At 43.6% G+C, this 27163-nt stretch overlaps 2 protein-coding genes across 2 annotated transcripts in view; both read right to left on the reverse strand.

Annotated features, from left to right (window-relative positions):
- Positions 1-3360: 3360 nt before the first annotated feature.
- SLC35D3 (solute carrier family 35 member D3) lies at positions 3361-8534 on the reverse strand. The gene is made up of 2 exons (XM_074578288.1): positions 8099-8534; positions 3361-6904 (listed from the first exon to the last, which is right to left on the reverse strand). The coding sequence occupies exons 1-2, from the start codon at positions 8532-8534 to the stop codon at positions 6075-6077; spliced, it is 1266 nt and encodes a 421-aa protein (XP_074434389.1). The 3' UTR covers positions 3361-6074.
- Positions 8535-15485: 6951 nt separating this feature from the next.
- Positions 15486-27163, reverse strand: part of PEX7 (peroxisomal biogenesis factor 7) — a 45216-nt gene continuing 33538 nt past the window's right edge. The window contains exon 10 of the mRNA XM_074580617.1: positions 15486-16123. Within this exon, the coding sequence (XP_074436718.1) occupies positions 16055-16123 (69 nt within the window). The 3' untranslated portion in view covers positions 15486-16054. The remainder of the gene's footprint in view (positions 16124-27163) is intronic.

The following is a 27163-nucleotide window of genomic DNA, read 5'->3' on the forward strand; positions in this document are numbered from 1 at the left end:
TTCTTCGGAGAGGAGCTCCTCACAGAGTCCTGCACCCCAACTTTCCTAAGTTAAGCAATTTCTTCCATGGTGCCAGGCAAATGCATCCCAGTTTCTTTTGGTTTTGAAAATATCGCAAATCTCAGGGCCAAAATTGTGTGACCGGGCACTGTCAGTTGTGGTGCGTTGTGTGTGCATCGGCTTTCCGGTGTTCAATGAATATTCAGACCAAGTGACCTGTCAGCCACTATGCTTGAGGAAATAGAATTTTTTTCCTGTAAAATTGTGATAAGGACATATTTTGCCACTTTTCATATGTTTGTAATAACGTACATTATTGGACCTTTTCTGTGCCACTGAATGTTCACTCACTCAAGAAGGCACATCCACAGAGGGAACCTCTCTCCCCTTCCAAGCCCAGGTTGGCTAGTGGTGTGATAACCAGAAGGGAAAAATCCATATTTTACATTTTAACCAATCGTACACGGTTTGGAATTGGACAGACCATAAGGACAGGTTTACAGAGATACTCTGAAAATTCACTTAAGAGAATTAGGCCAATTCAAGACGCAAGGAATTAATGGTGATATATACAGAACCCTGTAGCTATTTCTATTTATTAATTGATACTCAATATTTACAGCAGCCGGTAAACCTGACTGATTCTCTATCATGACCAGTTCCAGCTCATTATTGTCTCTCATTTGACACCCTCCCATGACAGGTAAGAAACAGACTCTGACCTTAGCAGCTATTGCCCTTTTTTAGATAAATCCTAAATTCTGTTAAAGAATTGTTGAAATCTGTCTTGTTGTGTCAGGAACAAAATTAATAGCACCTAACAAAAAAAAAAAGGTGTAATTTTGAGAACAAAAGTGACATTGCTCTTATTTGATAAAGGACCAACTGATCAACAAAATTAATGTGCCCAGAGCAGAATTTCTTGTATCTGTCCAGTAAGAAAAGGGCCACAAAGAGCACATCCACCTGTCTTCCCCCCAGCCAGGACATTCACTCTGCCTCTCTCCTTCATGTGTATCCCTCTTCCAGGGCCCCAAATTCAAGTGCGTTCACTGCAGATTCACCACACTCTTTAGCCCTGGTACCGTTACTATTTCTTTCCGTGTAAGACCAGTGACAAACTGAAATGTGGTGGAGGGGCTGGCTTTCAGCTCCCCAGGCGTGTGGGTGTAAGAGATGGATACGAACTGAAACATTTCGCTTTTCTGCAAACTCTCGTATTTTCCCCATCCATCCTGATTTGTAACCCTCATATTTTCCACATCCATCCTAATCCAAATCCCATGTACTTCTTTGAGCAGTGTTTTCATGTTCTCTCCATCTCAGGTGTGGGCTCTTTCCTATTCAAACACAACGTCCAGCATTAAAGCGTGGCAGGCTTTTAGTCTCCACCTATAATAAAAATGAGCCTGGCTCAACAGCAATAATGGTGGCAACCCTTTTAGGGTTTATAGCTTTATTACTCAAAATGCTTTTACTGTGAAAAAAATTCTCCTGGTTTTACGTGGATAACAAATACCCACACCAGTGTGCAGGACCAGGAGATTTCGGTGCTGGCCGGCTGGCAGAGAGGGGGCCCTCACTCCGTCTGCCCTGCGCACAGACCAGCTCTGTGGGATACTGGTGGGCAGCCCTGGCCCAGCTCCACAAGAAGCTGGTAGGCAGCCACGGCTGAGCTATATTGGGAGCGGGTACGCAGGGAGCGGGTGTGCAGAAACGTGCAGAAAGGTAGCGAGGAGCAATCTGGACACACACGATCCCGCTGGTCCATCCCCTCCCTGCCCTTTTAGAAAAAAAAAGAAAATAACAATAATAATATGTCAGAAGCCTCTGCGGCAAGTCCTCCGCCACTGGCAGATGTTTTCAGGCTGGACACTGGAAACAAGATTTGGTAAACACAGCAGGAACAAGGGAAGAGAAAAGGAGGGCATGTGCACACTCATCAGTTCCCGACGGGAGAGGGGTTGAAGTGAGAAGCTTCCCGATGACCTCCAACAAGCTACTGAAGCATGAATATAGCAGCTAATTGAGAGGCAGAGTTGATTGCCTGCACTGCACTTAGAGGCTTCAGGTTAAAAAAACACAGAAAACCCCTCAAAGCAATACATGAAATTATACAGGCACGGGCAGAGAGGGAAAGGAGACGGGACTCTGTGGTGTTAAACCTTAACCAGGGCAAGCAGCAAAATGTTCAAATGTTAATTTAGAGACCAGAGCTGAAGCGCTTGCACCTTTCTGCCTACTGAAGCCTTTGCCTGCAGCAAACAGACGTAATCAAATTACAGGAGGCTGTTAAGCACTGGCAATAAACTATCCCTGGACAGACACCAGGCTGTGGAGTGTTGCTTAATAAACTGTGAAATTTCTTTCACTCTCACCTGGGTTTTTTTGTAGGTTGCTCTTCTTTTCCTTCTGGAAGGGATGGTAAATGCAGGATCAGTTTGTCAGTGATGTATGCAAATTTTTTACTTACCCTTAGAAATTTGGCACACCCTGCCTCCAAATGCCCTGGCCCCTCTTTAATTTCTTTGAGAAAATAATGTGTTTTAGAAAAGACAGCCAGTCTGGCTTTCATTTTCCTGTTGCATGTGTATTTGTGTGCGTGTGTGTGCATGTGCGTGCGTGCATGGTAGTGCTAGAGCAGGTGTTACTTGTGTTGTCACTGAAACTAATGTTTATTCTCAAAGCAGTCATTGTGCACCAGGTTCATTCATTATCCTGGAACAAGGACAGTTTCTTTCTCTAAACTGTCCCCCGGGCACATTTGTGTGGAGCTCTAAGATGAATTCTGCCATAATCACCAGCCTCAGTGTCTGGCACAACCCAGTTCCAGCCACGGGCACGCTACATACTTTTCACCCAAAGCAAACAGGTAAAAACTAACGCTTAAGTCATCTCCTAGGGTTGCCACGTGACATAGCTGGTAATACAAATACTTAACATTGTAAAATAAAATCAGTATTAAGTCCTTTAATAATGCAATGATTTTATAATATAACTCTTAATAAGGAGCATCTTATTTTTATGTATTTTAAAGTTACAGCAGTTACACTAGTGACACTAAATCATCTTAAATACGTAACCAGAGAAATCACTGCTGAGAACCACAGATACTTCAAGCTGTACAGAGGACTCGGCCACTTCAGGTTCTTGTGTTCCTTTGTCTGTCCTCAGGCCCTCTGTCCGTGACAGTATTTATAGTGTGTGGTCACATGCTGAGGAAACTTGGACGGTATAAAGGCACAAGAATAACTATAAATGAACCAAAAATGAGCACCCCGGAGTAGCAACAATAAGAAAACCAGAAGGCTTTTGGAAAGCAACGCATTTTATTCCCACATCTCATTCTGCAGTCTTCCGCCAATGCTATTAAAATACCTCAGCACGAGGCAGTATTTTTATTTTATTGTGCGACAGTCTCTTTTACTGAAAAAGTGGATTGCATTTGCCAAATTCCCATTTTAATTTAGGGAATTTACAGGTATAAACAGAACGCAATATAATCACATTTCAACCACACATGCAAACGTACAACATCGTAACAGCAGCTTTTTTAAGAGTCAAAACTGTTCGAATTTCTGCAAGTTTCTACTAATACTTCAACAACAGTAAGCAGCAAAACACTGAACTCCCCCAGGAAAAAGTCCTGCAACAAGGGTCCGGGGGGGACAGCTTTCTACAGCACGTGCCAAACACGGAGTGTGCGCTACAGGATCTAAGACTGGCATCCAGGTGGTAAGAAGATCCACATTTCTTGTGGACAGAAAACACTGAGCACAGTGAGGACAGATCAGAAATGTGGGCTTCTCTTCATCCATCCGTACGACTACAGTGAAGTTCAGTATCAACGAGTTTAGTAATACAGCAACTGGAAGTCATAGGCACAAACTTCTTTAGGATGCATTTGAAAAACTAACAAAAATCCTATGATATTAGCCTAGAAACAGAAAATAGTGCTTTTTTTTGCAAAAGATGCTGTGTGGAGCTTGAGCAGGAAGTAAACGACGTATTTTGGCATACAGCCAGAATCTCTCGATACTCACAAGCTATACATAATGTGTGATGTACAGAGATCTCCGTGCCCCGTCCCCCCAGCTCAGCAGCTACAGGCTTTTAGCCTGAATGCCTTTATAGCCATCTGTTTCAAAATTCATGGGTGATGCCAGGTCACCCGACTTCTGCACTCACTCAAAAAACGTAATGTCGCACCCGATGCCTCTGCCTGCATTTATTGACAAGAATCTAAAGCTCCCCTAGAGATCGGTTTTGCAAATATTCCCTGCTGGGGAAATTGCTCATTTTGGATTTCAGTGCTGAACGTGCTGCGAGGCTAATGCTGCCTGCTTGGCTTGAGAAGGCATTGGGCTAGGCACTGCTTGATTAGGGCTGTGGGAATAACTGATTTTCAGTTCAGTGGCTTAATAAATAATAATAATAATAATAATAATAATAATAATAGAAACAACAACAACAACAACAAACTTGGTTCATTTTTTCAGGAGATTATAACAATGTGTTTTAGCCTGTGGTCAAGATGGCCCAATGGCTGGGGCACCCTTTTGGGATGAGGAAGACTCACAGTCAAATCCCTTCTCTGCCTGGTTCTGAGCAAAGGTTTGACCCAAGGACCCCTGCCTCCTGAAAGGGTGTCCCCGGGCTAAGAAGTACTCAAATGCCTGTTTCCCCAGCTTTTCCCGTTAAACATATATGGTACAAAATACCAGTATATTCAGTAGAGGCCCTGCTGGAGCACCTGCTTCCCACTTCCCATGGGATTGCTCAACGGCCAGGGGGGAGAGGCAGCTCTGCCCCTCGCAGCCCGTGGGGACGGTCTGGGCACAGGGGAGCAGGTTCCACCAAAGCCACCGACATCTTAGTGCCTGCGAGCGCTCGGCTGCGGGACCTGCCGGAGCACACTGCAGCTCCCTGCCTGCCTGCCCTTTCTTCCACTGCACACCCCAGCACGGGGACAGGGAGGGCTGATACGCACAAAGCCATGTCCCAACATGTGGCCAGGATACAGCAAAACTGTCCCACAAAAGCAGCCCTGGGAAGCCCAGAGAGATGGTGTCCCCAATTTGGCTATCAGTCTGTGCTTCTGGAAGAGAGAGATGGAGAGGACACCTAGGTTCCAGTCCAGGCTCTGCTTCCCCCGACTTTAGGGTACAAGGAGGGGATAGCACAAGGCACATGCTTTTTCCCTAATTTTTTTATAGCCCTCCCGAATCAAATTAATACATACTAACATTTCCAAACTCCTTCATTTGGGTCAAGCTAATATTCCCAATGCTACATGTAGTTAAAGCTCATAGAAAAACATCCTTCTTTTTCTAACCAAAGCTTCTCAAAAGCTCAGATCTGGTTCTGCTCTCATGTACACCACCCTAACACAAAACTATTTCTACTGAAGAGACAAACCACCCAATGTAAACCAGGTCCGAGGTCCAGCCTGGCCACAGAATCGGAGAGTTTCAATTCTTCAGTTAAGAGGGTGATTTCACACCAATATAATTGAAGTGGCACAACCTCTAGCTCTGTTGCAATTGTACTGACGCAGAGGAGCACATAAAAGTATAGTTAATACTAATAATAAGAGCTTATATATTGTAGGAATATATTTATAAAGAGTACCTATAATTGGACGAACAGAGATACGGAAGCACATTGACAGAGCCTCTGAATGGTGTTAAAATCACAAGGCTCCAGACACAAGCTAAGCTACAGGCCAGTGCCCTGTCACCGGCACTGCTGACTAAGTCATGGTACTGATGTCCCCCATGGCCCAGGCTGCTGGGCAAGCACCCCCTGACTTCCCATCACCCAACTCTCTCTGTGGCCACAGCAGAGGACTCGGCACCTTTAGCTGTGGTGGGTCTAAACTGATGTATTGAAAGCAGCTGAAAGCAAGCCCAAAGCATGAGCAAACTCTGACCTGTTGCTTTTTGACAATGAGGTAAAGTCATCCTATGTGATTTGGATCTGTCAGCATTGATGTGGAAATGTATGCTCTGCCTTCCCCCCTGTACAGAGAACCAGGTGTCTGTCCTCAAGCAATAGGTTTTCAAACCTGCTTTTTAAGGGTTTGGTAGCTCTTCATTTTCTATCAAATAATCCTTCTTTATATAATTAGCACCCCTCACCAACCTCCATACTCCAAGATAGGCATCCTTCAGCGAGCTCCTGTTCACTTCTTGTGTGCCTGTGGCTTTCCCCTGGACTGCCAGTCCCTTGGCAGGTTTCTCAGTGCCGTCCTTCTCTTCCTCTCCGGTCCGGCTGTCCCCCGTGGCTGATCCTTCCACTGCTGCTTCCCCATCTCCCTTCTCCTGGGAAATCGCCTCCATTGCAAACAGTGCTTGGTCCCCAGCCTGCCTTTTCCCCTCCTCTTCTCTAGCTTCTTTCTCCAGGTCCTCATAATTGCTCTGCCGTCTGGTCTCAATGTATTTGGCCACACAGTAAATGACAGACCCCAAGGTGTTGACCACAACACCGGCTATAAATAACTTTGTGGGCTCCACATCATTGAACGCCACCATGCCCACCGTGATGGTTGCTATGCTCTTCACCACCCCTACGAAGCTGGTGGTCACAGCCGAGTTAATGTAAGTGCAGTGAAGGGTGGTAAAGTTCATGGCACAGCTAATCAGGACGCAAGCGATAAAGATGCATACCATGGCAGGGTCCTTCCAGCCTGGGAAGGACCAGACATTGATGGAATCCATGCTGGCAAAGGAGCAGATGATGAGAAAAGGGGTGGCCGAAACAGCGATGGCGTACTGAGCTGTCAGGGGTCCGTATTCACTATCTACACTGGTCTTCTGAATGAGCACCAGGTAGGCAGCGTGTATCAGCACGGCCAGCACGCCTGTCACATAGCCCATAGCATCCCCTGTCAGGTCACCAGCTCCTGTCGGGAGAGTCACAGAAGGAAACAAGCATGGTTTTTGCATGTGAGACAGAAAGAGAGCAAAGTTTTGGGCTGGGGGGATATTTAGGAAAAAGTATCAGTGCCCTTAACATAACTCCTAGGATTTGTCATGCTTGTCCCGAGGCTGGACACACTTACCTCCCAACAGATATACCTCTTCTTTTTTTTTTTTGAATGCTGCAAAGCTATTGAATGTCCTCTGCCTTCCCCCTAAACCCTGCAGCCAAAATCACATTGCATTCTCCCTTTTATGAAGACATTACAGGAGCTTTGCAGCTGAAATCGCACATACACACAGCAACAGGGCAGGCACACATCAGCTCCGGCTGGCCGGTCTGCTTGTCCCCCAGCCCCCTAGCCTTCCTTCTGCCCTCCCGCACCCCCAGCAAGGCCAAGCGATGTGGGGCCCTCACAGCGAGAGCCTCCCTGCGGAGCCCCCGGTCAGGCTTCTTTGCAGATCAAACTATTCACCATGTGTGTGTGCTCCGTTCCCTGGGGCAGCCCCCAACCCAGGAGCGTTGCCAGGCCACACAGAGCCAGCTTTGCTTCCCACCCCACCTACACCTCGGCTGGAAATCAACACAAGTAGGGCCCCTGGCCCCATGGGGTTGCAGCTGACACCAAAGGTTGCTCCTACCCCTGTAAGACTGCACTTACCCCAGGAGGGCTGCGGTTACCCCCATGGGCTTGCAAGTTGCCCCCAGAAGAGTACATCTACCCCTGTAAGGCTGCACCCACCTCCCATAAGACCACACCTCCCTCTACAGGGTTGCAGCTTCACTAACAGGGTTGCAATAAGGTTGCACCGACCCCTACAGAGCTGCACCGACCCCCACAAGGACGCACCCACCTCCCTGAGGTTGCACTGAGCCCTGCAAGATCGTAGCCGTCACGGCGGGGCTGCATCCACCCCGCAAGGTCGCACCTGCCCCCGTGCGGTTCCGCCTGACACAGCGGGGGCCGCGGCTGCCCCCGTCCCGGGGTTGCACGGCCACCCGTACCCTCGCTCCTTTCCCCCCCGCGCTGCCGCTGCCCGCCCCGTCCCGTCCCGGAGCCCAGCGGGAGCGGCGGGGGCTGCCGATGGAGAAGAGGCGCGGCCGTCGGGGAGCCCCGCGGCGCGGCGCGGCCGCCCGCCCCGTCCCGTCCCTCCGGCGGCTTGGCGGTCGCACTCACCGGCCAGCGCGGCTCCGCAGGTGGTGATGAGGACGGCGACGAGGACGCCGGGCGAGGGCATGCCGTCGCGGAGCACCAGGGCGCCGGTGAGGAGGGTGACGAGGGGCAGGCAGCGCTTGAAGACGACGTACATGGGGAGGCTGAGGCCGCGCAGCGACCAGAGGGTGAGGGTGGACTGCAGGGTGGCCAGGGCGGCCACGGCGGCGAAGGGGCGCGCCAGGCGGGGCCCGAAGGGCGGCAGCGCCGCCAGCCCCCGCCGCCGCAGCGCCTCCAGCCCCAGCGCCGCCGCCGCGCTGCTGAGGCACTGCAGCAGCGTCAGGAAGGCGAAGTGGTAGCGGGCCAGCAGGAACTTCAGCAGGATGTTCAGCGAGCCCGAGCACAGCCCGTGCGCCACCGCCACCGCGACGCCCCGCGCCCGGCCCCGCCACCGGACCATCCTCCCCACGCACGGACCCGCCGCCGGGGCCCGCGGCACTGCCGCCCGGCCACCCGCCGCGGCGGCGGCGGCGGGGGGACGGGACGGAGGGAGGCAGGGGGCGGGCGGAGGCAGGACGCGCTCCCGGTAGGGCGGCCGCCCCCGACGTGTCGTGTGTCCCCCCCCCCCCCCTCCCCCCGCGTCGCCCCCGGAATGTCCCCACCGCGCCGCCCCCGATGTGTCCCCCCCGCCTCCCTGCCCCTCCTGTCCCCTCCCCGCCGCCGGCTTCGGTGTCCCCCCCACACCGCTGCCCCCAGTGTCCCCCCAGACTCGCCCCGCGGTGTTCCCCGGAGCACGCCCCGGCTCAGCGAGGGGTGGGAAGCCCCCCTCCCCGTCGCCCGCAAACCCTTCCAAACCCCACGGAGGACCGCAGCGCGGGGTGGGGGGGGACGGGGGTGAACGGACAGGCGGCGGCAGCGCGGTGCTTTCAGCCCGGGGGATGAACGCGGGGCGCCCGCAGCATCGCGGCGGAGCGCGACCGGCCCGACCCGACACTAACGTGGGAGACCCGTAGGAAACCCCACATCTCCCGGAGCGGGGAGGTCGGTGCAAGGCCACCCCCCTGGGCAGTACTGCTTTTCTCTCCCCAAAAGCTTACGGCTTCCCAGGGAAAAAGCATCCATCGAGCCTACCGGCGGCATCCCACCTGCAGCATCCCGCTTCCTCCCGTTGGGGTCCCCCTCCGGGTCGCCAAAGGAAGCCCCTTCTCGGGCGGGGGAAGCGAAACGGGAACCGCTGCTGAGAAAGCAGGGAGAACCTGTTTGTAGCGGGGGCGGGGGGGGGCTTTCCTTGGAAAGTCACTAAAAATTGGTAACCACACAGAGTCTTCGAAAGTGACATTTTAAAGCCTGGTCAAGTTCAAATAAGCTCATCCTTTCTCTCGACTTGGCAGGTGAAGGTTTTTAACGGGAGACTGCAATAAGTCACCTCGACTCTTGAGGAGCCGCAAAAGCAGCTCTCGCCAGCCAGCCCTCTGCCAGCTCCTGCACCGGCAGGCAACGCAAGGGAATGAAAAACTGTACTTTTATTTGGAGCTGCCTTATAATCTTGAGCCTTCTGTCTTCACACATGATAGGTCTCTCTCACTAGCAGACTACCTTTCACCCATCAATACAAGATTAGCAAAGTTATTCTTTATTCTTTAAGCAAATTTTAAGCAAAACCAGCCTCCTCCCTCTCCACAGGAACGGTATTAGGAAGAGCCAGCTTGGGGGAAAATGGCACGCTTGACACCCAAAGCTTGTTTTTGGAAGACTTACAGTAAAAAGAGCGGACCAAATCCTGACAAGGACTGTCAGTTCTGGTAGGCTTGTACGGACTTTAGCACAGCATGCCTTTCAGCAGCATTAAAAAGGCACAGCTATTTTCTGTGAGATTTCTGCAGAAAAATGTTACAGTTCAGTCCATAGGCTGAACTGCCGTCTAGACAAGGCCAGCTTCCAAAGCCAGCTATACTTCTTCCCAGTCATTGCACCAGGAGCCCTTATGCAGCTCGGTGAGACCTGTAGCAATGGCAGGAAAGGAATGCTGATGCCAGCAGCTCTCGGAGCAGGGCAGGCGCGAGGACTGCCAGGCAAGCAAGGGGCACGAAATGACCACGCTGGTAGGGAGGAGTGGCAGGAAAAACACAGGGGACCCGCAGCCTGGGCTCTTCATCTGAGCCACGAGAAGCTGCATGTGCCCAGGGCTGTTGCTGGCTGCAGTGAAGGGGCTCTCAGTGGTCAAGAGGATCAGTCGCACCAAAGGGGATGTGTTACATATTCCCCGGGCTACAACTAGCAGTGGAGCTGGTAGGGCAAGGAGGGAGGGCAAGGTTTATAAAATGAAACGACAGAGGTACACATTAAGGTATGAGTGTTTGAAGCTGAAAATTGGTAATGAGGGAAAGGAAACCATGTGCACCACTGAAATTAAACAGCAGAGGTGAACCACAAGAGAAATAATATTCTCTAAGCAAAAACTAAAGGAACTTCTTTTCTATCAGCCTTTGGGGTAAATGTGTGGATGGAGACAGAAGCGATGTTTGGAACTCTAACTTGCAGTCTGCTTCCAGAAGCTGGGAGCTGAGTGTGAGTCCACCTTGCACTTCAACGCCACCATCCATGCCAGCAGCCGCTGTCACTCTGCCCGTGACTGATGCAGGCACAGCAGCGCTGCCTTCTACTTTGTGACGTGTTCCTGGATGAAGACTATTTCTCAGCAGAGGCAAGGCTGTTATTTTTCAGTCTTCAATTTATTCATTTTTTATCAGGCTGCTGTTCTCACTCCCTCTTTCTTGCTTGGCCTTTTCTCACCTTCCTTCCTTTCCCCACTCGCATTACAGAGCCTGACATTAATGCAAGAACAAGACTGACTTTGTGAGGACCACTGTAATACTCACCTGACTCAAAGCTGCAGCCTCGCTTTTCCTCCTTCTTCATCTTTACAGAATCTATGGGGGGATTCTCCTGATAGTTATCATTTTAAATTGGCTTTTTCCCTTTTGACTTTAAGCATTCCCTAATTATTTTCCATGACAGTTTCCATTTCATTCTCTCTCTGGTTCTTACCAAGGCAGTTGTATTTTCATCTTCTTCTTACATGGAAATCTTTAGTTTTAATAATATTTGAGTACATTTCTATTGATTAAAAACTCCACCGATTGAAATATTAAAACACTGAAAAAAACCACCCCGGGACTATGTGTGGATGCCTCCTTTTAAAAGGTGAGAGTAATACCTATCTGAATTTCTCAGGTTACCTCAGTCACAAAAGCCATGGATGCAATCAGGATACTTGGAAGTTTCATCTGTGCTAAGTCAGGGTGGGAAGAAAGCATGCACCAAACCCCAGAAGTTTTCAGGCAAAATGACGTGCCAGTTGTGGTCACCTCCCTGGAGTCATGGGGCACTCCACCTCGGGGGCCTTCACCCACTTCAGCAGCATAAAATGTAAACTCACAGTTAAGTGGCCTGAAATATTAAGGCATATAAAGGTTTAAAGGTTGAAACTCTCATTTAAACTTACTGGAGACCAAGTTTGGCTTCAAAGCCCACTGAAGAACTGTGCCGATGCACTTAACTCCAGCCTCCCTTTGGACTCATCCCAAGCCCACGCAGCACAATTTAAAGGAACGTGTGGATCACTGTGACAATGCTTGCACATGGGAGGAAAAAAAGCCTTCTACCAAATAAGTGCAAATGGAAAAAAAAATATCTAATTATGCTTTCTGGAAATACTGCAGTAATTGGGACTCCACTTAAGCGTAACCTCTGGAAGAAACCATTTTGTCCCCTCACCAGTGAAATTATCACTAGAGAAGAGAGTCTCTGACATTGCAGAGGATCAGGCTGCAAGTCTGCATTGGGGGCCAAACACTCCCGATTGAAACAGAAACACTGTCTCTCTAGGAAGCCTGTTCCAGTGTTTGATCACCCTCTCAGTAAAGAAATGCTTCCCGATGTCCAGTCTAGACCTCCCCCAGTGCAGCTTTGCACTGTTCCCAAGCGACCTGTCACTGGATACCAGGGAGAAGAGCTCAGCATCTCCCTCTCCACTCCCCCTCCTCAGGAAGCTGTAGGTCACCCCTCAGCATCCTTTTCTCCAAACTAGATAAGCCCCAAGTCCTCAGCTGCTCCTCACAGGACATTCCTTCCAGCCCTTTCACCAGCTTTGTTTCCCTCCTCTGGATGCATTCAAGGACCTTTGCATCCTTATGAAATTGTGGGGCCCAGAACTGCACACAGTCACACTAACACTAAATTTGGGAACTCAAGCCCCCATGTCCCAAACACCATATCCTATCACTTGGAACTCACCTGTGTGGCAAGGCCAGTTTCTCTTGCAACATCTCTCACGGTACCCCTAATTTTAGTCTTGTCTATGCACAGCAAAGGAAGGTGCTAACCCTTGCCAAACCATCCCTTTTTTCAACACGGATTCAGGCCAGGCCCAGTACTACTCTCAGAAAAGACAAGTTCTGCACTTCACTGGGAAGGAATTGGATAAAGCAACGTCATTTGAGATGACACTGCAGTGAAAGTACTTCCCTCACACTATCTGTTCTCGTGTCCAGAGACAGCAGTGGGTGCTCTGTTCATAAGTTGACTCCGTTACTAAATGCTGACCTAGCGGTGGGGCACAGATCATGGTTATGAATAGCTCTGTGGTTCCTTACAGTAATGAGATGATTATGATGCTTTAATCCTTTGGTGCAAATTATGCTCAGCTCTACATTTCACCTAGGTACAATGACATAGGTAACAGAAAAAAAAAAACCCACATGGAGCACATTGGTGTCAAATTCCTAAGGGCATCTTTTTAAAAATGGTTTCTTGGCTGAAAATGGTGAAGATCTATATACAATATTTAATGGACAGTTTTTCCTAATTAGGGTCTAATGCAACCATGAGGTATATAGAGGAAGCCTTGTGCAGACTTGTATCCATTCCCCCTCACATGCCCTGAGCACATCCAAAGCTGAGCAGCGCTACTGGGAGGCTTAGTACACCCAAGCCTCTGCAGCAAAACTTGAGGCCAGCACTGTACTTGGCTAGAAGAGAGACATCACTGCATCACTGACATGCAGCCTGCACAAGCAGACACAAAGAATGATTTAAAATAGCTTTCCTCTATCAAAGTGCAGACCTGATGGGACATACAGCTAGGCAAAGTTGCCTAAAGTATGGTCACCAAAAGTACAGAGGAAAAATGCAACTGTCACCCAGTATTCATTCAAGACATAAACCACGATTACAATCTCTTTACTTATAACATACTCTGTTTTTCACTGCATTTACTTTTTGATCAACGTTTCTTAATTGGGGAAGTGAATACAAGAATGTAGCCAAAGATACTGTGTGCAATTAATTTAATAGCATTGTAGATCAGCAAATCCATTCCTTTAGAACATGATTAATCAGTATGTTTCTTGAACCAAGGAGAAATCTATTGGTTCCATAAAACAAAATCTTCCACAGGAGCAAGTTTAAAAGTAGAACACATTACATCTTCAAGATTGTGGCCGTTAAAGGTCTCTTTCAGTAAATGACAAAAAGATCAGAAGCTAGTATTGCTAGTATTAGCAATAAAGTAAGTGTTTCTTTAAAACTTAAACACTTCTTTAAAGAAGTGTTTCTTTAAAACAATTATAGCAAACGTTCCCTGAGAATTAAGAAACAGCAACAACTATTGCCATCTCGGTTGTTCTGTTACAGTGCAGAAATGTTACAGCACATTCTCTCCATTCAAAGATCACGCAGGAAGACTAAAGGCCACAGTTTTTGTTTACTATGTCCATCTTCTGGATGCACTCATTTTTCAAGAGTATTAAATCTGGATGCAACAACCCTCAGCTCAGGACACGAAGGGAGAGAAGGCAGTTAAGAAAAGGTTTAACCCATGTGTTGAACGTGCATGTTCAGAATTCCTTCCTCCCACTTCCTTCTGTGCTAGGTTTTCCAAATTTGCCCTTCCAACTCATAGGCTATAGCAGCATTCTGGAATATCCCCCTCCTTTCGCCCAGAAACAAGGATATAAAATACATACCCACCACCAAAATGTTCCATTCACTTAGACAAGTAACTTGTAGTCTAAACAGAAAAGGGAGATAAAGCAGCAGAGTGGAGTAACTATTAAAGTTGAAATAATCAATTTTAATGTCTAAAATTAGATTTTATGGCCCATGGTGTTGCTGAAAGCTGTATGCAGCACAGCTTTATTGTTGCATCATTCCTCAGCACAAAGAATTAAAGTGCAGTAACATGTGGAATTTGGTGCAACACACTGTCGGAAAAAGAAAATCTACTTTTTGTTAATAATTCAGCTCAAGAAGATGGCATTCTGGGGTCAGTTTGCACCGACACAGAAAAATATAAGATCCTATCAGGATCCAAATTCTCGTGTTGCAGAAGAGGGTTTCTTTCTGTCTTGCCCTAACACCAAATCAATATATGCGTATCTCCCTGTGGCTACCTGCTAGTTCCCTGGCTCTTTCTCCAAGATAGCACAATCATTCTTTCCTTGCAAGTTGCAGGTCTCAGCTCTGCTGAATTCTTTCTTTCATTTCTTCAAAGCATCCAGCAGATCTGGCAGTGTCTGCTATTGCTTGATATACAAGTTGTGCAACCTAGAAGTGTACAGCATTCATTACCAGGAGACTATGAAAACCCAACCAAAGCTCTGCAGAGACCTGACCTGCAAAGTGTCTTTTGATGGTAAAGTTTGTTGATATGGAGTAACGCCAGAAAGGAGACAGCTTTAAGAAGGAAAAAAAAAATTAATGTAAAATTGGCTAGCAGGAAACCAGGACAGAAGTCTAACATACACCAATGAGAACCACAGGACTACCACAGTTGCATCCTGAAAGAGTATTCAAGGAAGACTGGAGAAGCATAAAAACTTCTACTTGCCCCAGAAAAACTCAGATGAAAATACCAGCATGTCAGCTGAGGAGTCAAACTGGGCATGCAAAGTACTCAACATACCTGTAACACGTTGGATGTGTTCTTGTAAGTATAATAGCTTGGCCACACTGGACCTCTACGCTGATGCCATGCAGTTAATCTGCAAGTATCTAGGTGCAACTGGTCTGCACATCAGCTCCTACTTTGTCCAGGTTGTCAGAGGTCCAGAAACACTGAATATATGACCACATTCCTCTTCTTATCTCTTGGAAAAACTTTCTAAGTGGAAACAGAAGACAAGCCTAATAAAAGATATGGTTGTCCTATCTCTAAATCTTGAGGATTGTGATGCAATTAGTGTTGCATATATTTCATTTTTTCCTAAGTGTTTTCTCTATCATCAGTGTATCTTTCTGCATGACTTCATCAACTGTTTTACTCAAGGAGATCTAAGGGAAAAAATGTATGAAAACAATCTTTACCATCTTTGTGAAGCTGCAATCAAAAAGGTCAAACAAATCAGTTGGCTATAAACTATGACATTTACTGTCTATCAAGAGTAGTGATCATATTGCACAAGAAAATAATGCAATGTGAGTCATGGTAAAACATATAAATATAAATGCATCTGAGCGATACAAACCTCAGATCGACATTACAGCATTTTATAGTGAAAAGCCACTCTTCTCTTTTTTACAGTGACATTATTTCAAAATACACTGCCAGTTACTTTTATTCTTTATAAGGATCAAGAAGACTTGATCTGCTCTCATCAAGAAGCCTCTGCTCTCAACATTAGCCAGACAGATCACAAAACTGTGTTGGTGATTCTACTCTGAAGACACCAGCTCAGATCTGCTACGGTCACTCTTCGGCCATTAAGTAGCTGCTGAACATTTTGCTGGCTCAAGTACTACCTGTACAATAAACCAAACCCTAAAGTCTCCACATGCTGAAGTGCACAACACTCCGTTCAAGTAGTCTTTTACTTAAAAAGAAACACTAAGATTAGTGACACGGTTGACACTTTAGCGCAAGTCTGCTCATGGGGGAAGAGAGAAAGGTTCCTGGTGCGTCAGATCTCCTTCACTTTCTCTCTAGACAGGAACTGCCAGACATGATGGAGTATAAATCTTGACTAGTTCGTCCCAAGCACAGTCCACCACCTACAAAGCAAACAAAATCTATTTAGATCCCTCAATAAATGTAATTTTTACAAAAAAACGAAGGAACTTAGAAGAAATTAAGGCATATTGTGGAGTTAGTGTTGTTTGGTACTCTGATTTACAATGCTTCAAAATTATATAATAATGCAGTTGATTTTGTTTTGGGTTTTTTTTTTTTAAACTTTGTCTTAACTAAGGTCCATGAAAATTCACAATTTCCTATTTTTCATCCTCCCATGAGGAAAGCAGGGAAACCTTTGGGTTTCAATTGATTGTTTCAAATAGGCTAAAGAACGAAAGTAACTGAGAATGAGATGAAGGAAGGACACACAAAAGTCCAAACCTTGTGGTGTTTCTTCTCTTCGCGAGGTCTCAGGACCCTTTTATATCTAAACCCTCCATGATCAAATCTGACCAACTTTCTTACATTTGCAGGTAGGGAAAGTTATTATAGACGTTTTCCTAATGGAGAGCTGAGGAATGGAGAAATAAAGAAGTTGACAAAAATGATGCAGGAAGTTTCTTGAAGAATGAAGGCAGAACCTCAGTCTCACACTGTTAAGCTATGAGATTGTCTAGTGTTCAGAAAACAGATGTCTACTTGCTGAGCACTGAGTACTGGGGGTGCTGTTGCTTCAAGCACTACCTAGACCCCACTAGTCTGATGAGATGTGATACCACTTGTGCCAATGGCATCTTATAAACACAGCCACCGATTCCAATATAACTGAAACTTTTCTGATTTGCAAATCCCAAGATCTATTCTAGATGCAGGTTTGAACCTAAAAATCACATAAGCAGAAGGTTAACCAAATTCTATAGTATTAAAAGATTTTAATAAATAATCAGATTCCACAGAAGATGACTACAGAATGCTTTAAGTTTGAAAATTATTTCATTACGCACTTCAGTGTTTGTAACAAAGTGAAAGGGTTAACCACACTGACAATTACTCAAGTAGATGACCTATAATATATATTCACAAAAAATATTGTGGGGGACAAGAACTAAGGCAAAGGGAAGAAGAAAGAGGAGAGCTCATGAGAAAAAGCTGATGAGCCCAATAAATATATGCCAGTAAATCTGGCTAAATCCATCTTGCATTATCTTTATAATGTCCTTTCCAGTTGGGATCACAAAGGATACAGTATTGGATCCTCTGCACAACAAGCTTCCTTCTGCTGCAGACTGCAATTCCTGTTCTCTTCTAGAGCCAGAATGAACAGCTGCACACTAAAAATTTGGAAATCCAACTTCAATATTTGATTTCAGACTATAATTAGCCCATTTTGTGTTTACTATACTGGACTATTATTCATTTTTATTGCTTCCTTAGCTGGTTCTACTTAGTTATTTGAAGTGCTTTCCACATACATCTAAATGGATCAAAAAAATCTCTTGACAAAGTGTCTGTCTATTCATACGACATAATAGAGCTTTGTGTAATATAATGTTCAGCTGCATTGCAGTCCCCCAAATCATACCAAAAAGAAAATTTGAGTTCTCCACTAAACACTATGTAGAAACTGGCAATCATATAAAACACTTTTTTTTTTTTTTTAACATCCTCCACAGCTCTGGATCAGTATCTGTTTTTCTATAGGCAACACTTTCTACTTTCATAAAGAAACAAGAAACAGAGACAGCATCTGGAAAAAATCCCATGGGAATTCCCACCTGTTATCAATATAATTAGCATCCCTGAAGTAGCCTCTGAACAAATATAGTTACAGAACCATTTAATCTAGCAACACTAAAAATAAACAGGGGATATGAAAAGGGGCTCTGAAAAGGATCACTTGCAGTAATTTGCCCAACTCATTGACTTAATGATAGCACATGAAAGATGAAAACACAACCGGCAAACAAAAGGAAAATAAATGCTACAGCAAATAATGGTGTATCCAGTTCTCCTGTACAGCAGGAAATCTATAATGGAATACTGACATCAGAAACCTTGATGAAAATACACATGCAAAGAAGAGCAAGTGGGTATGTACGGGAACCTGGGACACTATAGCAAGGAATAGCATTACAAAATGCAATAGCTCTTCCATTTCTCCATAATACTTCCACCAAAATACAGCCACGACTGTAAGAGAAAGGGGACAATTGCAAGCTAACAGCATGGCAGCCAGCATTAACTGAGGGACAGCTGCTACCAGCCCCTTCGCAGTATCTCATAGATTGTCACTGCCTCAAATACAAATGACTAAAATGAACGCTGGGATAACGAGAAGTGCCTGTTCATGCAGCTACTGCATCCATTTACAAAATGTCTTCTCCTTTCATTTTGCCTTTTTTCTTATGACCTGTCTTATAGAATGGTCTTATGACCACTGTATGCCTTTCCCCAGAAAAAGGGAACATAGGATATTGAATGTAAATGCTTTAAAAGTATTTAGAAATGTCAGTTCTCATGTGACATTTGAACATTTTTAATACATACTTTAAAGCACTTCAGCCATTGTTTTAGCCATTTTTTGAAAAACTTAATGCTACTTAATTTAAATTTTAAAATAGCAGCAGGAATTCCATTGGGATGAGGGCTGATCCAGCACACCACAGTAAATAAATATGGCATTAAAAAAAAGCTGCAACTTCCTAGAGTTTATATTTTGATCAATGAGATGATGTTACTAACAGGTGGAGAAAATCTTCCTGTGATAGGATGAAGGACAAAGGAAAACTGAAAATGGACTCACGCATTATTTACATATCTGATAGAAGTCTTCACCATTAGGAACACAAAGGCACGGAGGTTTGACTTTCTGTGAAAATGTCTTCACTGTCTTGGGTACAAGTTTTACTCCCAGATTGAAACAAACCTCACTGATTTCAGTATTTAGAGGGTGCATTATTTACATATTTTACTTTTTTTTAAACTGGCATGCAGAGTAGAAGACAGTTTATTTCAGTTGCAAAAAACTGTATAAATTGTAGTATCCTTATACTATTGAATATTTTGGACACCCATATGCTATGCAATTTTCATTATCATTTCTGAATACCAAATTGCTCTGGTAACCATAGAATAAAATTCTACTATAGCAACTTTTAACTACCAGAAATTGCAGGGAAAAGGAGAATAACTAGATCTTAACTGTAAATGAGGAATACTCTACGTTACACTGACTGGTAAGTTACATCAAGAAATAATGCAACTAGAAAAAGCATTCAAAACCTGGTAATTTTAACTAAACTATACAGGACAAAGGCAGTCTAACAAAATGACGTTTATTACTTGTCTCTAATGCTTTTGTGTCAGTAGCAAAGTTGCAGCACTAGTATCTATGCTGGGGTACTGTACTGTTATTACTGCACAATAAACATCATGCCAAGTTATCTGCCAGTAGAGATTTAAGTCTATTTGAAGCACGTAAAATGGGGATCACTGTATTTCCCTTCAAGTAAAGCCAAAACGCAAGCAAACAAACAAAAAACTGCAGTCATCACAGGAAGCTGATTGCTTGACTAGAAAATCATAGTTTAACTCAAATGAAACAGCTATCCTGTATTTTATTGAAGTGTTTATCCTTGTTCCAGAGGATAACAATGTTTCCCACCAATTGATTTAATATTGACATCCATTCATTTATCAAAGCCATTTCCATTGACTCACTAACTGATTTACTCCCCTGACAGGCCCTCTGTTTGCTATGCATCACAATCATCTTGCTTTGCAATAGGCTTAGACCTTTTCCAGCACCTGAGGGCAAACCATTCAGTCTAGTGCAATTACCTGCATGACCTTCTGCCTCTTTACTGTTCAGAAGCAGCAAGAAAACAAGAGAAATCTCCCAAGTTAGCTACTAACTTGTTTCAATATTTCAAGGCATAATAAACCCCCAAGCCCTAACCAAGATTAAATACATTCTAAAGAATGACTAGAAAATTCGGGTTCAGTAACCCCTTTATGACAGGGTTTAATCAGAAGAAAGTACAGTTCTCTCTACATTAGTATTTCCAGAAGTATCTGGGTGCCACTCAGCTTCCAGAGTGCTCATAATAAATCATAGGATAATACACAAATGTGTCTGAGAGTGACCCATTTCTCTTCTCAGCTTCTCTCCATCCCATCCCATTTTCAAATAAAACCAATAAGACCCGTCTTTTTTTCTGTAGAAGAGACAGTGGAAAAAGGATTCAGTTCTTCACTTCCATTAATGTTGTGTTTCCCTTCCTCTCGTAGTTTCTTATCTTCTGTGTCTTTTCATACAGAATTTAATGGTTTATTTATATCATTATCAGGTATTTTTGAGGGGTCTTGAGCATCCTCTGTAAGCATGTGGGATGGAGATTAAGCGGAGATAAAGCAAGCTATTAGGTTTGTTACTCATCAGATTTACTTTCACAGGTGATCATTCCTCATATTCCCCTTCCAGACCAGAAGAGTTTTGGCCTTAGCCCACATTCACACTTCATGCACTAGAAAAAAGTGAGTAGAAGGTACTTCTATTTTAGTACTACATTCTTTTGATCGGGGCCATTTAAAAAGATACAGGTACATTAAAATTGATTGGTTAAATGCGTAATGGATCATGCATGAGTTTAAATACATTCAATACCTAATTTGTAATAGAAAATCCGAACCACTAGTGTGGCCTTTTGTTCAGTCAACAGTTGCTGGGGTGAACTGCAGAAACTGCACCTTTACACAACCGTGAAAGTGATGGGAGTTTGTAAATGAAAACTTTTCATTTTCAATGTGCAATAACACCATTGATTTTTTTATTTTACTTTTGAAAAAACACACATTAATTTAATTATTTTTTCCAGTCAAGACAGAATAAAACAAACCCTGGACCAGAAGTTCTTATGAAGATCTAGGTTCAAACTACAGTAATCAGAAACAGGTGTTCCAAATACTGCTTAAGAAATCCATTTCTTTCTTAAGGAGAGAAAAAATAAAAGATAGAAGACTTGAGAGGCACTACTTTTCAGATTGCAAAGATATGTGACAAAGAACTGATCTGAAAAACAGGGAGCTGCCTCAACATTTGTTTCGTTGCTCAGACATGGGCAACAGGAAGATGACTTGGTAGTCATGCTGCACATTTCTAAATGCAAGTCTTCTGAGGGTGCATTTCATCACTAAGATGTAAAGGAAATTGAGATGTGAGCTGCAGGTTAGAGAGAAATCCTTGGATTTCCCACAGTATTTATAGCAATTTCTCTGTGCTCTACAGATAAGGGGAAAGCCATTTCCCCAGTCTTTCAAGAACTGTTTTTAATCGGTAAAGTCAATCATAAGTTCTGTAGCAGATACGCTGGAACTGAAAAATGCCTTTGTGTGCTGATACTAACCTCACTGACCCCAAATGCAGTCAATTTACATGCAGTGAAACTGTGTTTTCTAATGCCCCTGTCCAATCTTCAAACTCATCCTTGAGCCCCGAGTTCAGTTACACTCCTTCCTTTTGGAATATAATCATAAGCCAAACAATGCTTTCAGTAACAGCCGCAAAATCCTGTTGTCTTCTATTGAGTTTCACTTAGTGCCATTCACTGGCACTTCTCAAACAGATGTATTGATCAGGCAGAAAAGAAACAAAATCCACTACGCTGACGAAAAGATGACACTCTCAGAAGTAGAAAGTATTTGTAAACCACTGAATCAAATACAACGCACAGGCAACGCATATATTGAGTAAGAAACTGCTGCCTCCCACCTCTTCCCAGTACTTCAGAATCAAAATTAAAGTATATTGTCCTCTCAATAAGCTGACATTGCAGCTTTTACAGAATTGCAATGCCTGACAGCAACCTTTCCAAACACTTTCAGATGACACTTTGGCTGATAATGGCAAAAAGTGACCATTACTCATGAACGGCTAGCTTTGATTTATGCAGTGAAAGTTTAATTTTAACAGTTTGGGAAAGACGCATAATAAGCACCAGTAAGAATTTACCTCCCTTTCACCCCTCCAACTCTGTAAAGGAGTTCGAATTGGTCTAACATTTGCAGTTGGTTAAATCTAATCTTTTCATGCAAAAATACACTCTGAAATTAAGTAAAAGAACAGATGCTGTAGGATCTTTTCATCTCAAAGGATCGCTAACGACATAACTTTAGTAGCATCCTGGAGAAGGACCATAAGGAAAGATTAAAAAGAAGTACAGATACGAATACAATTATAGCAGTGTGATAGCCACAACAGCTGGGTGGAAGCTATCAGTTCCTTGGCAATTAAGCGTAAAAGATAAGAGCAAGTGATCAAAAAGTCTCTGCTTTTCTGTACATTTCCACAAGATGTAACTACTTTTATATGAAATAGTCAACATTTCTGGGCCTGTTGAAGGCGTATGATTAATTTAAATGAACAGCAAAATACATAGCACAACAGCTTCAATAAAGACATCTTCTGCATTTATATTTGGCTATACTGGTTAAGCCAACTTCAGCAGCCACTCTTCTGTCTGTTCTCCTACTTGCTGTGTTGGCATAGCTAACGTGGCACATTGCACAAGCTGCAGATAGAAAACAGGCAGCAGAACAAACGTGCACATCAAAACTTTACAGCTGATCAAAAATGTCTCCATAAAGCTGGAAGAATTTAGAACTACATTTCAGTTACCTTCAGGGGATGCAGTACACAGTTTGGCTATGACTGCCCTCTAGCTTGTAAGAAATTACAACTTTTAAAATTGTAGTGATACTGATGCCATAAGAAAAGTCACGATACCATCAGTACAACCACATTTCACAGGATCAACAGACCAATGCTACAAAGCAGGCACGTCTGCTCAGTTCTGCATGTCTCTGGTCAGTTGGAAGAAAGGAGCAGACTGTGGCATGGCACAACATGCTGGTGATACCCCGCAGCTTTATGGAGAAGAAAGTGGAGGCTTGGGGAAGCTGGATCACAATGACAGTGTAACACAGAGCACAAGACTGGTTTCATGGGTACAACACTGGTATTATCACTGTCTCCACACTACTTGGTATCATGTGCGTGTATTGCCATATGAACTATCAGCATCTCCAAATGCAATACAGAACAATTGTGGCCAGGCCCTTTGTTACATTGATACGTCCCACAGCTCCAGGTGCTCTGAAGAAATAAGAGAAACCAGCTTTATGTGAACTAATCTGCTCTGCGGGGGGAATATTTACACAAGGAGGTGAAGCCATACAGAGGGCTAGAGAAAACAAGTTTGCCTCCCAAACCATGTTGACACAAACAGGTATTTAGACAGCTAACTGGTCATTTGTAGTATAATTACCACCCAAACACACACAACCACAGCAAAAGAAAATCGTAAGTGATCACTATTTGTGTTGTACTAAGTTATTGTAAAACCTAGACTTTAACATCCATTCGGATAACACATTACCTTTAAAGGCCCCTTGCAACACAAACTATTCCATGATTCTATTCATGATTTTGGAGTAGAGAACTGACATTGGGTTTATTCTCATTTGCTGCAGAACAATTTTAATTTCCAAAGGGAGCACCTCAGTATTGTATATTGTTGAAGTCCTGTTCTGATTTGGCATGTCACAGATGTATAATGTGCTCTTCATGTATCAAGTATTCTAAGCCACTGCATCACTTGCCATCACTTACGTTGAAAATCACGTATACTTGCAATTTAGGAATGTCATTGTTCTTAGTGTAAAAGTACAGAGAAATTGAAAGATTCCTCTCCGATTCTTGTTAAATACTTAATCCCGTTCTCAGCAGCAAGATAGAAAGCCTGGCTCAACAGAAAGCATTAATTTGTACTTTCCACTGGCTGCTTTACAGAGTGCAGAACAGACATGAGGTGTAGGCTGAGAAAGGTTTTCAGACAAAATTCAGAGCTTCAGACTTTCTTCCATTTCTGTTAAGCAAAATACGCCTTTAGCACTACAACGGAAAGAGTTGGGTATTTGGTATTCTTTATACCCTTATTGAAACCATTTCAGAATCAAGACAAGAAGTGAATGTTCACAGTATCTGTACTTTGTGTCATGGATGGATTGCCTAAAAGACAGTCAAAATTAATTAATGACTGCCGTATCACATTCAACATACAGCATAAGAAAAAGGCTGCTTTTAAATAAAGCTGCGCAAATGATACCAAAAGAACTTAGGTTCATGCTTACATGCTGTACGTAAACACAGCAAAATCCAAGTAGGAGCTAGGCTTAAAGGACTATCGTATTAACTCATCAGAACATTCACAGATCGCATACAGGGAAAGTAAATATCAGGAGAAAAATAAGAAATCTGATGAGCTACAGACTACAATTTCAATTTATGGTCCAGCATTATCAGTCCTCAGCGAGGAATAGCACATAGCTGATTACCATTTTCATATTCTCTATATACATCCTATGCCTATCTACTGTATATAGAAAGGAGCAAGCTTTAATTATTTTTCTTATTGCCAAACTTTGGAAGGAACTATTATGTCTGGTTTAAAAAACTGCATCTCTTAATACTGATGACAAGGTCAATGGATTTGTTCAGTTCTTAATACTGTACACCATTACAAATTTAAAAGACACTTGGTGCTTAGGGTCTTGTCACTGTTCTTGTGTGTGCCAAAGCTACTTTGGCTGAAAGCTGGAGTTGGGAGTATTTTCTCCTAGATGCCCTGCCTTGCAAGCTCTCACATCAACAATTGTAGTTTACAGAGAAATACCCTGAATATCATGAGGACCATTTCTGTCTATGTTTTGCACTGCAAAACGCACATTTTTCTATGCACCTCAATGTTTGTTTGCTAGTTGTCTTAAATTGCTGTGAACCTGACACTAACATTATGATGAAAAAAAAAAGCAACAACCCAGACCAAACAACAGTTGATTTTATTAAAATGCAAAGCTTTCAACAAATGCTTACTTTATGTAGAGGCAGATACCGCAAAACAGATACCAGAATCTTAATGAAGCACAAGAAAGTTTTCTGTTTCATCTAGCTTATATTTACCTTCACAGCCTGGAATCCATTCCTTATGATCAGATCTCTCTCTCACATGTTGTCTCGCCCTAGTAGGACACTACAAGAACCAGCTTGCCCGCATGTACCTACTCTCTGGCTGTGGATTTTATTCACAGCTCAATCAGTTCCACAGGAATGTCTTGTAATTCCCAGATCAGATACTTAATCGCAGTATCTATTTTTAACACTTTTTCAAAACTACAGACTGTATTTTTCTTGACATGTAAAAGATACTTCAAAAATATTCAAGTTCATTTGGCACAGCCAAAGAAAATATCATCTGGCTAGACAACAAAAATATCATTAACAATGAAAGCAAAGGTTAATAACTAGAATGGTACTTAATCTGACTATAAATGAAAAGGTTGTCCATTATGAATAAAATGTCCTGCATGCATGGAAGAGAGAAGCAGTTCAAATCTCAGATCGTAACTCCTCATAAAGCACACAGTGAAAATGACAAATCAGATAAATGCACGAAGAACAACAAGGAGTGGGGCTCATTATCAGGTCTCGATAGAGAGCAGACATGAAGGCAACCTACATATTGGGAACAGCAGCATAAAATGTAAGCAAATAATCTTTGTTTGACCAATGGAGAAGCCAGTGAAAGGCTGCAAGTACTCACACTGGAAGCAACTATTCCATAAGTGTTCATTCTTTATCTTGTAGTTACAGTTTAATTCTCTCACAGGATTTTAAGTTTCTTTTAAAAACCAGAATGCCTACATTTTGCATTGCTGTGATCTCCAACCCTGAAAACACATTAAATCAACTCAATAGAAAAAAAAAAAACCACAGAGGAATATTAAAGCTGTTGCAGATGACAAACTTCTGTCTGGAAGGCACATCAGCATGCAGTATATCTTGGATACATACCCCAGATTTACAGATTTTATGCATTAAGTCCAACATAGGACTTGCAAATTTCTGCCTGGAAAAAAAATACCTGGATGCACGAATGCCCTAATGTAGATGGGTATGCACACCATCATTTTCCTTTTTCTAACATACAAGTGCATGTGTAGCTGTTTGCTTTCAATTCATTATCTATCCTTAATGAGCATTTACTAGGCCTTGTTCCAAGAAGGCTATTCCATACGTTGCAGCTACAGAAGAAAGAACATCCACATAGCAGCAACTGCAAGTCTGACAGATAGATAAATCATACAAAAAGAAGTCATATCTAGCCAGACAGTCAGAAACACCATCCACTGAGACCCATCCTGTAACACACAGGGCTCCCTGCAACTGGCTTATAACCAAGATGTAATCACATCTTCAATAAAAAAATGAAGAAAAGTCTTCTTGTCCCATTCAGATCCGTGGCAAAACCCACATCAACTTCATGGGAAGCTGAACTGGGCTCAGAGCATGCAGTGATGTAACACTGTAAGGCCCTAATGTACTACAGTACGCTTGCTGCTCCCTCTGGACCCAATTCAGCCAGAATTGTACCTATGCACTCACTTGGGATGAAGTTTTAATTCCCAGCAACTGGTCTTTAAGGTATTCTTGCCTTGCCTTGATGAAAAATAACCTGAAACTTCAGAATTTTTTTTTTCAGGCTTACGAATTCCCCTGTGTGGTTCACAGCATGGCCTAATGAACAGTTACTGGCAGCGTCTCTGAGGCAACAGAATTAAGGGAACAAGCAACCAGGCAGGAAACTCTTCAAGCTAGTGTTTGGCTAGAATGGTTCCACGTACATTAAGCTAAGTATTTTGCCAAACTTACATCTTCCTCCTGTGTCCTTTTATCAGTAGCAGAAATTACAATGGTTTTATCTGCTTTGTCCAAACAGAATTTCATCACAGATGTTACAAGTCATTTTTATCTGGGGTAAAAAATTAATTTCACTGTGAATTAGAAAGGAATCTACATGCAAATGATATCTGTGGCACGTTAAATAGTGTATTAGTTACAGTTAACTCAGTGACAGTAATTTCTGTGTGAAAACTATAGGCTTAAAAACTATGCATTTTAAAGCAAATAATTAGCTTTCATATCTCTGCCTTTTTGCATGGAAAAACAGTTCATACTACAAACAACAATCCCGTTTGTAAAACAGAAACAACTGTAGCAACAGCAGTAGAGGAGAATCCTG

Source organism: Larus michahellis, chromosome 3 (assembly GCF_964199755.1).
Source record: "Larus michahellis chromosome 3, bLarMic1.1, whole genome shotgun sequence".
NCBI lineage: Eukaryota > Metazoa > Chordata > Aves > Charadriiformes > Laridae > Larus > Larus michahellis.